Consider the following 13135-nt stretch of genomic DNA (forward strand, 5'->3'; position numbering starts at 1 on the left):
TCCATAAAAGTATCCAAAACCCTGTCTTGTTTTGTTTTTGTATTGACATACAATATCTCAAGAGTTTCAGGTATACAATATAGTGATTTGATATACATATATACTGCAAACGATCACAGTAAGTCTAGTTTTAACATCCACAACACAATTTTTTTTCTTGTAGTAAGAACCTTTAATATCCACTTTCTTTGCAACTTTCAAATATACAGTACAGTATCATTAACTATAGTCACCATGCTGTACATAACTAAAACCATGTTTAATTCACTAGATTTCCAACCTGTATCTCTAATTTTACTAGCCACTCTTTTACTCACTTCAAAGTGCAAGTGTAAAAATTCTACCATTTCCAATCGGTCCTAATCTCCTCAATCATTTTGACTATCTTTAGCTGAATTTGGTTTGTGTAAAAATCAAAATGTTTCTAAAACATTCTGTTTTGTTAACTTCTACTAATTCTATTATAAGTTTTCTTACCACAATTGCAAAGCTGAATCAGGATTGAAAAAAAAGCAGGCAATGATGCACAAAAGGAAAAACATCCACTGAGTTCAATGAAAAACTAGCCTATGACTCCTATAATTCAACACTTCAAGTGCCAAAACTATCATCCCCAAATAACAAACATATTGGTTCTTATATTTGCAACCTGGAACTCAGAAGAAACAATGGTAAAATAGTTAGGTTCCCAGACATTCTCAACAAGAGTCTACTTATTCCATCCTGGCTGGAGTGGCTCAGTGGTTGAGTGCCAGCCTGCTAATCAAAGGGTTGCCAGTTCGATTCCCAGTCTAAGGCACATGCCTGGGTTGCCGGCCAGGTTCCCGGTAGGGAGGATGTAAGAGGCAACCACACATTGTTGTTTCTCTCCCTCTCTTTCTCCCTCCCTTCCCCTCTGTCTGAAAATAAGTAAAATCTTAAAAAAAAAAAAAATAATAAAGTCTACTTATTCCATGACATCTAAACTAGTCTGAGTTCTAGATTCATTCACAGCTAGATAGTGTGACAAGAAGAGCACAGCCATGGAACCTGTGGAGCCTGTACAAGTTGGGCAGAACTCCTGACTGCCAATTACTAAGTATATGATCAAACAAAACTCATTTAACTTTTGTGAGTCCTAACTTCCTGGTCTGTAAGAGAATATTGCTTATCATGTAGAGTTTTTATAAGAAGTAATGCTAATACAAATCAACCTGCAGAGACTGTAACAAAGTATGTACTCAATAAATATAAGCATTTACTATGTATCACCCTCTTTTCTTCCCTATTCCCCTCTTCGCACTTTTTTTATCCCCCATCCTACAGTAAGCACCCTACTCAATATTCATTAAATAGAATTTAGAATATAGAATCACAAAATCTGGACTTGATTCCAGGCATTATCTCTCATGAGATATGGAACTTTAGGGGTATTTAATGTCTCTGAGCCTTTAATTGCTCATAATAAATAAATAGAAAGAAAAAAAGAAAGAAAGAAAGAGAGATAGAGAGGGAGGGAGGGAGAGAGGGAGGGAGGGAGGCAGGGAAGAAGGATTGTAATAACTGACTTCATTTATAAATTGGAATAAACTGTACAGTACCAGAAATGTTAGCTTTTACCTATCCCAAACTGCTCCTGCACAAAAATTACCTGCCCTCAAAGATTAAATGTGCACAATCAGCAAATGAGCATAAGCTAGCATCACACGAGGAAGAAAACAAGCTAAATAAACTAATCCATTTATGAGATCCCCTTTATACAGTATAATAAGAATATACTTGTTAACCCAAATAAAGCTCTTGTTGGGGGAATGCCAGGCCAAATTTTTTAATTAAATTAAAAAGTTTAGCTGTATGGAAGACTTTTCCGTCCTTACCCAACCTAGCAATTTGCACAGAAATCTTTCTTAAGCAGTTTATACTCCTTTTAGCTTTAGCTCGCTTCCTATTCCCCAAAATAGTTCTCATGATAAAGGCACTGTGGACCCTAAAATAGAGCAAAGAGAACTGGCTAGATGAATAAGTGTGTTCAAGTTAAGAAGCAAATGTCCTTGACATAAACTGCAAAAAATAATTTCAAACTGGTCAGGTCAACCAAAAGATGGAAAAAGGCAAAAATTTTTCTCTATACAAAAAGCATTTTCTACTTTAAATGTTATTTCCTCATAACAATTTCAAAAATCTTGAGGTATTTAAAAAAGTATACTTTTTGGAGAAGTTTTGCCATCAATAATACAATTTTAATATTTTTAAATATTCACCTAAGGATATGTTTACTGATTTTACAGAGAGAAAATGGGACAGAGACAGAGAGAAACATTGATGTGAAAGAAACGTCCATAATATCAATTGCCTCCCCACACATGCCCCGGCTGGGGATCAAACCTGCAACCTATGTGTGTGTCCTGACTGGAAATAGAACCAGCAACCTTTCGGTGTATTGGACAATGCTTCAACCAGCTGAACCACCCAGCCAAGGCTAATAGTACAATTTAATAATTAAAGTCAACAGGACCCAAAGAGCTAATGAAGTACTCGAGGACTCAACTGCATTACAGCCAAAAAGAATTTGTCAACTAAACACCTTACTTAGTCTAACAGGATTGTACTTCCAAACTGTAGGGAAGCAAACAAAATGAAAACTGAAGTCTCAGGATAAAAATCACCCATGCAGTAACTTAACTCGCCTTGGGTATAAAAAAATTCTCAAAACACAGTAACTACATATTTTCCCTGAGAGGAGACATATTTATGTAAGGTGTTGATTATAACCCAGTAAGGGTCATAGAAGGGATACAGAAAGATCTCAAAAGACACTCAAATGGGTACTTCTAGCACTCCTGGTTCCCTATTCATTGCAACAAAGTTAGCAGCCCAACACATCACAAAGTCAGCTACCACCACAACTTCCACAAAGCTTTCATCATCATCTAAGCCTGTCTGAGCCTCAGGAAGGCATCTAGTGCATCATGTAGTCCAAAAGTTTAAATGCCACTAAGATACCTGACCAGATAGCTCAGTTTGGAGCTTCATCCCCATATACCAAGGCTGTGGGTTCCATCTCTAGTCAGAACACATACAAGAATTAACCAATGAATGCGTGGGTAAGTGGAACAACCAATCGATGTTTCTCTTTCTCTCTCTCCCTTCCTCTCTCTTACTACAATCAATCAATAAAAATGATAGATACATAGATAGATAGATGGATAAAAGGCTACTATGATAAACATCTTTGAACCCCACTAAATTCAGAATACCTGACTGATGTAAAGTTTAGGACCACCAAAAAAAAAAGGAACCATTGACAGCACCATGGTACTAATGGTGCTAACAAGTTTAAAAGTAAGAGACTACATGAGAATTATCATGACTTAATTGGGGATATTACCAATAAGTCTAAAAGTGCTTCAAAGTTACATGATGATGGCAGGAAGGGAAAAGGAAAGGGATGAGTGTGAGAGTGAGAGAGAGAGAGTGAGCTCGGGAGCGCGAGCACGTGCGAGCATGAGCACGCTAGTGCTTTACAGCAGACAAGTACCTGAAAAGGACATAGTCACCAGACAGGTTAAAACATGTTTGCATTTGCCAATACTTAGTAGTTACCACACCATATTATTTGTCAGATTTCCCAACATGCAAAACAAAAAGAAGCCACCCTTTGTTAAGCACTTATGGGCTGATTTCTATAAAGAAATGAATTCTGGAGTTGGGGCAATTTAACTTCCTTCAATCAATCTCTTTGATTTTCAAAGCCCTTAAAACCTCCAGCAAATTGAGATTCATCTCAATTTTAAGGCTTTCCATGTTGTTGAATAAAACTTGTATATTTGTAGTATCAATAAACTGTAAGATCACTTTTCTATTTCCAAACTACATCCACACTTCTACTGGATTTTAAAGTATTTTTAAAAGGCTAAATATTAAGTTTGCAAAAACAAGAAATACAGTAGATGTGGCAGGCATTCAACAAGTTTATCAGTAAAATTCCTACAGTAAAAGCTTGAAAAAATTTATGAGATAAATTCCTAGTAGTGCTACTGAAGATACAACGTTACTAATATGGAAACTGAGAAATATTCAAAATATTCTGAAAACAGATTCGCCTTCTAAAAATAAAGAGGAAAAGCATTTGCCAACCCAAAACTATTGGTTCTTAAAAATGATAATCACATGGGAGGCTTTCTGTAAATACTTTAGTTCTGAATTGCAATAACCCTAATCTTTCAAAACATGTTTCGGTCATGCCTTACCACTAGCAAGCAAATTTCTGGTGCCATTATATTGATAAAGGACTCTGTTACTTTTTTTGCTTCTGCAAACTGCCGGTTTACGCAAAGATCTACAAACCAAACTACCACACCATAACTCACTTTCAATCATTAAAATAAAAACAATTATCTGCCAAAATTTTTCTAATAAATCTACAATAATATATTTTACTTATGGTTCTAAGACTACATATGGTCGGTAATCAATCTTAAGTCAAATTCTACACACATCTACTTAAGTTGGAAAGAGAGAAACCTTCAGAAAATAAGCAACCGGCGATTACACCATTATATTTTAAGTTACTTATGAAACCAACAGTTCAAGAACTTGGGGAAAGAGAGTATGAAAGACATTTTTTTAAGTAGTTAAGTCATTTGTGTTTTATAACGATAGCCCTAACAACCCCTAGACATGCGTTATTGGTCGGACGGAAGTGAAAATGATGAGATGGGAAAAAACCCGACTTGAAAACGGACCGGCAAGGCACCTATAACAAACCTTCAATTAAAGGAATTTTGAGATTAACTTCTCTTTAGACGCCTTCCCTCACTCCTCACTCGCTTCCTCCTCTCCCTTGGGGAGGTCTGTGTAATGTGACTCATGACAAATTTTTTAAATAAATAAATAAAAGACACACCCTCTGGGTTGAACTGACATAATCGCCCCCACCCCATCCTCCCCCGACACACACCCCGCTTTTCCTCTCCCTTCTGCTGCTCCTCCCTGCGCCTCGTCCCTGCCCTTTCCTCTCCCCCTCTTCGGTCCAAGACCCCCTCTCCGAACGAAGAGGCAATGGGGCGGCAGCTGAGTCTCCGGACAGAAACCCAGCGAACTGCAGGCTGCCGAGGGGCAGCGCGACGCGGGGCGCCGAGCCCGCAGGGGGATTCCGGGCTGCGACGGGCTCCCGACTCCCTCGCCCATTTTCTCTCTCCCCTTCTATCGGTTTCAACCACCACAGCCACTTCCTGTAACGCAGCTCGACTCCCTGAGCCCGGCCACTTGCTCTGTCCCTGGCTGGGGCTTGGGACTGAGGCGGCCGCTGAGGTTAAGGCAGTTCCCCACCCCGCCCAGTGGGCTGGTCACTCGGGCGGCCAGCGGCGGGTGGTCGGCCCAGCGCCCACCCGCGCGCTCGCGCTCCTCACCTGTATGTAGTTGTTTTCACAGTAGTCCGCCACCCGGGTCAGGTTCTGGTAACTCTCTATCAGTGCCCTCTTGCCAGACGGGATCTCCTCCTCTAGTAACATCTGCAGCTCTGCCATTTTCCACCCCTCCGCATCGCTTCCTCTCGCGTTAAAGACACAGAAGCAGCACGGTCCGCGGAGGATCCGAGCACCTCACAGCCCGGATACAAACCGCCTACCCGCCCTCCCGCCTGGTATTGTGGGACGGCACCTCCTTCTCTTCCTCCTCACTCTCTCCACCCCCCTCCACCCACTTCACGCAGCCGCCTCAACCTCGTTCTCTCGCGAGCCTTCAAGCCATTTCCCTCCTCCCCCGCCACAGTTTTTTTTCCTTTGGCATGGTCTTCTGGGAATTGTAGTTTCTCACGTGCCTGCTTCCGGTCAAAAGCGCATGCGTCTAGGGAGCCTCCAATGACAAGCCCCGCGGAGCGTAATAAAAGGTGGACCGTGGGTGGTGGTTTAAGTACCGTGTTTCCTAAAAGCCCCAAAAGAAGGAGCCGCAGGACGCTTCCAGGGAATAAAACCGTTCCCGAGACGGACGGGAAACCTGGCAGAACTTGGAACTTGGAACTTACCTCACACCGTACTCCAAAATGTAATCAGGATCTATCATAGGTCTAGATATAAGAGATAAAGCAATAAAGCTTCTGCAAGAAAACATACAGTAATTTCACAAGCTTGGGGTAGGCCAAAGTTTCTTAACTAGGACGCAGTAAGTACTGACAAAAAAAAGGAAAATTTTGATAAATTGCTTTTTATTGTAATAAAATGAAAGATAAGCCATTTTTTTGCTACCGCTGTAACAAATTTAGCGACAAAACTAATTTATTATCTCATAGATCTGAAGATCACAAGGCTCAGTTGGGTAAAATTAAGGTGTCAAGGGTGCACTGTTGCTTCTAGAGACTCTGAGGAGAATGCATTTCCTTGCCTTCTTCAGCTTGTAGAGCCTACGTGCATTCCTTGGTTCATAGCCCCTTCCATCTTCAAGCCAGCAGCAGAGCATCTTCAAAATTCTCTCTGACTCTGCTTCTGTCATCAAGTTGCCTTCTCTCTGACTCTGACCATCATCCCTTCCTGTTGTAAAGGACCCTATGACTACCTAGGTTTCACCTAGATAATCCAGGATAATTTCCCCATTTCAAGATCCTTAACTTTACTAAATCTGCAAAGTCCTTTTTGCCAGATAAGGTAATATACCCACAGTTTCCAGGAATTAGGACATGGACATCTTTGGAGGTCCATTAGTCAGCCTGCTATAGCCATCACTAAAATTAAAGCCTTCTGTTCATTAAAAGACACTATTAAGAAAGTAAAAAGATAAGACACAATGCATACATTTGACAGAGGACTCATTCCAGAATATATATATATATATATATATATATATATATATATATATATATATATATATATGTATGTATTTTTAAAAACTCCAAGTCAATAAAAAGATAGACAATCCAATTTAAAAATGGACAAAAGAAGACAACTGCACTTCACAAGAAGCCAATAAATATATGAAAAGGCACCCCATTAGAATACTTAAAATTAAAAATCCCTACCACAGCAAGTGCTAGTGAAAATGTAAAGTAACTGGACTCAAATGCATTACTGGCTACAAACTGCTACAGCCACACTGGAAAACAGTTTAAGTTTCTTACAAAGCCAAATATATACCTAATACAAAACTTAACATTCTACTCCTAAATATTTACCAAGAGAAATAAAAATTTACATGTATGTTCATTTAAAAAGCATTATATGAATGTTTATCATAACTTTATTCATAATCACTAAAAGCTGGGAACAACTGATATGCCCTTCAACTTGATAAACTGGTACATCCAAACAATAGGGTACTACTATTCAGCAATAAAATGTAATGAACTATATATAAACACAAAGTCATGGGTGAATCACAAATGCATTTTTCCAAGTGCAAGAAGTCAGACACCTCACCCCACACCCCGAAAAAGACCAACAGTATCTAGCATCGACAAGAATATACTGCATCTAGCACACACACACAGTGTGCTGCATATATAAGTATACAAGTATAAAACGGCATAATCACTTTGGAAGTACCTATTTGGTTTGGCAGTACCTATTAAAGCTAAATACATACATCCTTAAGGTGCAGCAATTCACACCTATGTATGTATATATCCACAAAAGGATATGTACAAGAATGCTCATAGCATCGTTATTCACTATAGTTAAAAAATGGAAACCAAAAGCCTATCAACTAAAGAAAGGATAAATAAACGGTAGTGTATTTATATGATGGACTATTACATGGCAATAAAAGGAACAAACCATTGATACATGCAACAACATGGGCGATTCTATTTGCTAGATGCACTTTCATGAATGAAAGCTGTTTTATTAAGTGAAATTAGGCAGACATAAAAGAGTACATACAATATAATTGATTCCATTTCTATGAAGTTCCAAAAAAGGCAAAAGTAATCAATGATCACAAAAATTCAGAGTAATAGTCAAATGTTGTAATGAATACATTGGGAAGCAACATCAGGAAAGCTTCAGGAGCATGAGGAATATCTTTTTTTAAATAATTTTTTGCCCTGCCTGGTGTGACTCAGTGGATTGAGCGCTGGCCTGTGAACCAAAAGATTGGCGGTTCAATTCCCAGTCAGAGCACACACCTGGGTTGTGGGCCAGGTCCCCAATTGGAGGTATGTGAGAGGCAACTGATTGATGTTTCTCTTGCACATCGATGTTTCACTTCTTTTCTCTCTCCCTCCCTTCCTCTCTCTGAAAATAAATAAAATCTTTTTAAAAATAATGTTTTATTATTCAATTACAGTTGACATATGATAATAGCTCCATATGTAAAACATAGTGATTAGACATTTATGCAGTAGGAATACTCTATCTGGTCAGTGGTTATAGGTGTGCATATATAAACTAAAAATCATCACTTGCTTTACACAATTTACTGTATGTGTATTATACCTCAGTTTAAAAATGAGTAAAGAAAAAATAATCTTTTTTTAAAGCCTCATTTATAAAGAGGAAAAATCAGCAGACAAACTCAAGAATAAAACTTATACACATTGGCAAATACATTGAACTTTAAAGATAAAAATAAAGGAAACTTCTATAAAGAAAAACAGGATATCTTCAATGGAAAAAATGCCAAGTCAACCCTTTCCTCTGCAATAGATGTCAAAAAACAATGGAATAAAGTCTATAAAATCCTGCAATAAAATTACTTTGCACGATTCAGTGATTCTTTATCTAGGGTGAAAGATAAAAACATCTAAGTACAAAGTTAAGTATAGTTAAGCATCAAAGTAAGTTTGAATTGAATTAATAAAATAACTGGTTATTAGAATATCAAGGCTAGAATGAAAAATCTTAAAAACTACCAGAAAGAACAGACAGATTTTTCTACAAAAGGATGCCAATTAATAGAGCTTTTATCAACAACCATAAACACAAAAGATTAGGAACTTATATCCTGAGATCATTGAGGGAAAATAACTCTCAACCCAGAAATTAACCCAGATAAATATCATTCCAAGGATGATATATTATAGTTCAGACATAGAGGAGAGTTTACCACCCAGAAACCTTCAATTAAAAAAAGCAGAGCCCTTCCCTGACTGGTGTGGATGAGTAGATTGAGTGCTAGCCTGCAAACCAAAGGATCGCTAGTTCAATTCCAAATCAGGGCACATGCCTGGGTTGCAAGCCAGGTCCCCAGTAGAGGGCACACAAGAGGCAAACCACACGATGATTCTCTCCCTCTCTTTCTCCCTTCACCGCTCTCTAAAAAAAATACCTAAATAAATAAAATCTTTAAAAAAACAAAAAAATCAATAAATTTAAAAAATTTTTTAAAGTAGAGCCCTGACTGGTGTCACTCAGCGTGTTACACGTCCTCCCGCGTACTGAAGGGTCATCAGTTCCATTCCTGGGTTGCAGGCCAGGTCTCCGGTTGGGGGCGTGCGAGAGCCAACTGACTGATGTTTCTCTCACACATGTGTGTTCCTCTCCCTCTCTTTCTCCTTCCCTTTCCCTCTCTCTAAAAATAAGTAAATATAATCTTTTTTTAAAAAAAAAGCAGAGGGAAATTGTGGAATAAAAGAAAATGAAAATGAAATGTATTGGTGAATTTGATTACCTAAGACTTAACAAAATAATGGGTTTTTTCCAAGTAAAATACATTTCTGAGATTCTTCATATGGTATTTTTTTGTTTTACTTATTTATTTATTTTTAGAGAGTAGGGTAAGGAGAGAGAAGAGAGGGAGAGAAATATCAATGCGTGGTTGCTTCTCGAAAGTTGGGGAACTGGGCACGCGGCCTGGAACCCAGGAATGTGCCACCACCTGGGAAGCGAACCAGTGACCCTTTGGTTCCCAGGCCAGCACTCAATCCACTGAGCTACACCAGCCAGGGCCTCAATGGTATTTTAAAAGGAAAAAGTCCAGCTATGTAGTGCTTACAAGAGACACCTATAAAACAAAACCTTATTGAAATAAAGGGATAGGAAAATATTTACTAAACAAATATCAACCTAAAGAAAACTGTTGTAAATATTAATATACAAAAACCTCATTTAAAATGAAGTCAGGAGGCAAGAAGTTCAAGCTCTCGCACCCTAAGTGGATTCCAGAAGAACTCTGTTTATAATAGCTCTCCTAACTTCCTCTTCTCCTCTAAAAAAGAGTTCCCACTCCTTTGTTTCTGGGGACTTGAACGTGGTTCACCATTAGGTCACCTTTTCCAAACTGCAATTCTTTGTTGCTCCCCAATAAACCCATTTTACTGGGGAACTAACTGGCTATTTGTTTATGATCAACACTGTTATAGCAATAATAATGTCAAAGTAATTATATCAAGGCCCAAAAAACATTACAAAGGATAAACATGAAATCACAGCCAATCAATACATAAAGCAAAACGGTTACAAAGAAAAATTGACATATCAACAATCATAAATGGAAGATTTATTTTTATTTTCTTTATTTTTTTCATAAATGGAAGATTTTAACACATGCTTACCAGAGACCAAAAAAGCAAGCAAAAGTTGATGTACATTTTTTGAACAATAAAATTAACAAAAGCACAAATAACCAATATTAGAAATGAAAATGAGAACATTACCCAAATTACAATAATGAACACTAAGAAATTTTCAGACTTCCAGAAGGGACTCGGTTAAATAATAAATAGCAATTCTACCTGTATCTCCTTCAGTTTAACTGGTTTGGAGGAAATGAGTACAGACAAATTTGCGCACCAGTTAATGTTCCTTATTGGTGCAGTGATGTGAGTTTCAAAATAATTTCTAGAAGTTATTTTAATTTGAGATTGAAAATCCCTTCCTAATTGAAATGGGTCACAGACCTAAATAAAAGAGATAAAACAATAACATTTCTATAATAAAACTTAAGATAAAAATGTTAGTGTACTTGGAGTAAGTAAAAACTAAAAAGTACATTAAAACATGAAACATGAAATAAAAAATGATAAACTGGATTTCATAAAAATTAGCCCTGACTGGTGCGGCTCAGTGTGTTGGACTTTGTCCTGCAAACTGGAAGGTCTCCAGTTTCATTTCCGGTCAGATCACGTGCCTAGGTTGCCAGCACAGTCCCCAGTTGGGGGCATGCAAGAGGCAGCCTTTCTACGTTTCTCTTGCACATCGACATTTCTCTCCCTCTCTTTCTCCCTCCCTTCCCCTCTCTCTAAAAATAAATGAATAAAATATTTAAAAATTTTAAAAACATTTGCTCCTCAAAAGACACAATTTAAAAAATGAATATGTGAACCAAAGAAATTTTTTTAAAAATTTCTAATATGGAAGTTGTATCTATAATATATAAAGAACTCTTACAACTCAATGATAGGGTGACAAATAAATCCATTTTTTTAAAAGACCAAAAGATTTGAACAGACACTTCACCAAAGAAGATATAAAAGGACCAATAAACACACAAAAAAAGATGCTCAGTTTCATTACATATTAAATAAACAGAAATTTAAACCTCAGTAAGATACCACTAAACTAAAATTTAAAAGATTGATAATACTAATGCTGTCAATAATGTGGAGCAACCGCAGTTCTCATACAGTACTGGTGGAAATGCAAAATGGAAAGGCCACTTTAGAGCACAGTTATATAGTTTCTCGTAAAGGGAAAAAGTACCTATCTTCAGTTCCTACAATTTCACTCCTAGGTATTAACTCAAGAAAAATTAAAACGTATGGAAGACTTAAAAACAATTGCTTCAAACAACCAAAACCTGAAAAGAACCATATGTCCATGTGGATAAACTAATTGTAATATACCCACACAATGGAATAGTACTGAGCACTAAAAAGGAACAAAGTGAAGGAACATGCAACAAACATGAATGGGTCATAAAAGCATTGTGCATAGTGAAAGAAGACAGACAGACACAAAAATATGTATACTATATATGTATACTTAAAATATACATCTACTTATATATAGTATATACATATATATAGTATATAGTATATGTATACTAAATATATAATATAAAGATGTATACTATATGATTCCATTTATATGAAATTTTAGAAAAGGCAAAACTAAAGTGATAGAAATCAGATCAGACTTTGCCATGGGCCAGAATGGGAATCAGGGCATGACTCCCAAAGAGACAGAAGTAAACTTTTACTTCTTGATTTGAGAGGGAGAGAGAACTATTGACTTGTCATTCCACCAATCTATGCATCCACTGGAAAATTCGTATATGTGTCCTGACCAGGGATCAAACCCACAACCTTGGAGCATCAGGACAATGCTCTAACTAAATGAGCTACTCAATCAGGGCCTGTATAAGTAAACTTTTAATGGTAATGGAAATGTTATAAATCATGATTGTACTAGGAATTACATGGTTAGATATGTTTGTCAAAGCTCTTAGAATTGCACACTTAAAATGTGTAGGTTTTAATTGTAACTAAATTATATCTGACTGAAGTCAACCCCCCAAAAGTACAGGCTGGAGAAAATTCCTTTGATGTGAGAACAGAAAAACAACTTATGTATTTTTGTTTCCTTTGACATAGGATGAAAAAAAAAAACCCAACCCAAAAGATAGGAGATAACATGATTTTCCAAGTAATAAAGGCAACTAAATGGTCACAAGGTAACATTAAGAATTGCAATCATTATGTTGTATACCTGAAATTAATATAATGTTATATGTCAATTATATCACATTTTTTAAAAAATAGAGTGTTGAGTCCTTTTTTACAACCCCAAAGTCAAGATGAATAATAAAGCATTTTAAAAGATAACACCCCCTTACCCAGGTCCATGTGGCACATGTCTGGGTTGTGGGTTCAGTCCCCAGTCTGCATGTGCAGGAGAGTCAACCAATGTTTCTCTCTTGCATTGTTTTCTCTCTCTCTCTCTCTCTCTCTCTCTCTCTCTCTCTCTCTCTCTCTCTCTCTCTTCCTCACCCCCACCCCACCTCCCTTCCCTTTTCTCTAAAATCAATAACCAAGTCCTTGAGTGAGGATTAAAGGAAAAGATAACCGTCCCCAAAATAAAGAATTGCAGGTAGTTAATGTGACATTAAATTATGAGTACCATACTAACATTTCAGAGTCCAACTTTTCTCCCACATTGGGTACTCTTTTTTTTTTTTTAAATATATTTATTGATTATGCTATTACAGTTGTCCCATTTCCCCCCCC

At 37.3% G+C, this 13135-nt stretch overlaps 1 protein-coding gene across 11 annotated transcripts in view; it reads right to left on the reverse strand.

Annotated features, from left to right (window-relative positions):
- Positions 1–5674, reverse strand: part of ABI1 (abl interactor 1) — a 129359-nt gene extending 123685 nt beyond the window's left edge. For 2 of the 11 annotated variants that reach the window (XM_053923387.2, XM_053923385.2), the window contains exon 1: positions 5391–5656. In XM_053923387.2, coding sequence (XP_053779362.1) covers positions 5391–5507 — 117 coding nt within the window. In that variant the 5' untranslated portion in view covers positions 5508–5656. Of the gene's footprint in view, positions 1–5390 lie in introns of all 11 variants that reach the window. The other 9 variants (XM_045184125.3, XM_024576596.4, XM_024576601.4 and 6 more) reach the window with 7 other exon arrangements.
- Between the last annotated feature and the right edge of the window lie 7461 nt (positions 5675–13135).

This window comes from Desmodus rotundus, chromosome 4, assembly GCF_022682495.2.
Source record: "Desmodus rotundus isolate HL8 chromosome 4, HLdesRot8A.1, whole genome shotgun sequence".
Lineage (NCBI taxonomy): Eukaryota > Metazoa > Chordata > Mammalia > Chiroptera > Phyllostomidae > Desmodus > Desmodus rotundus.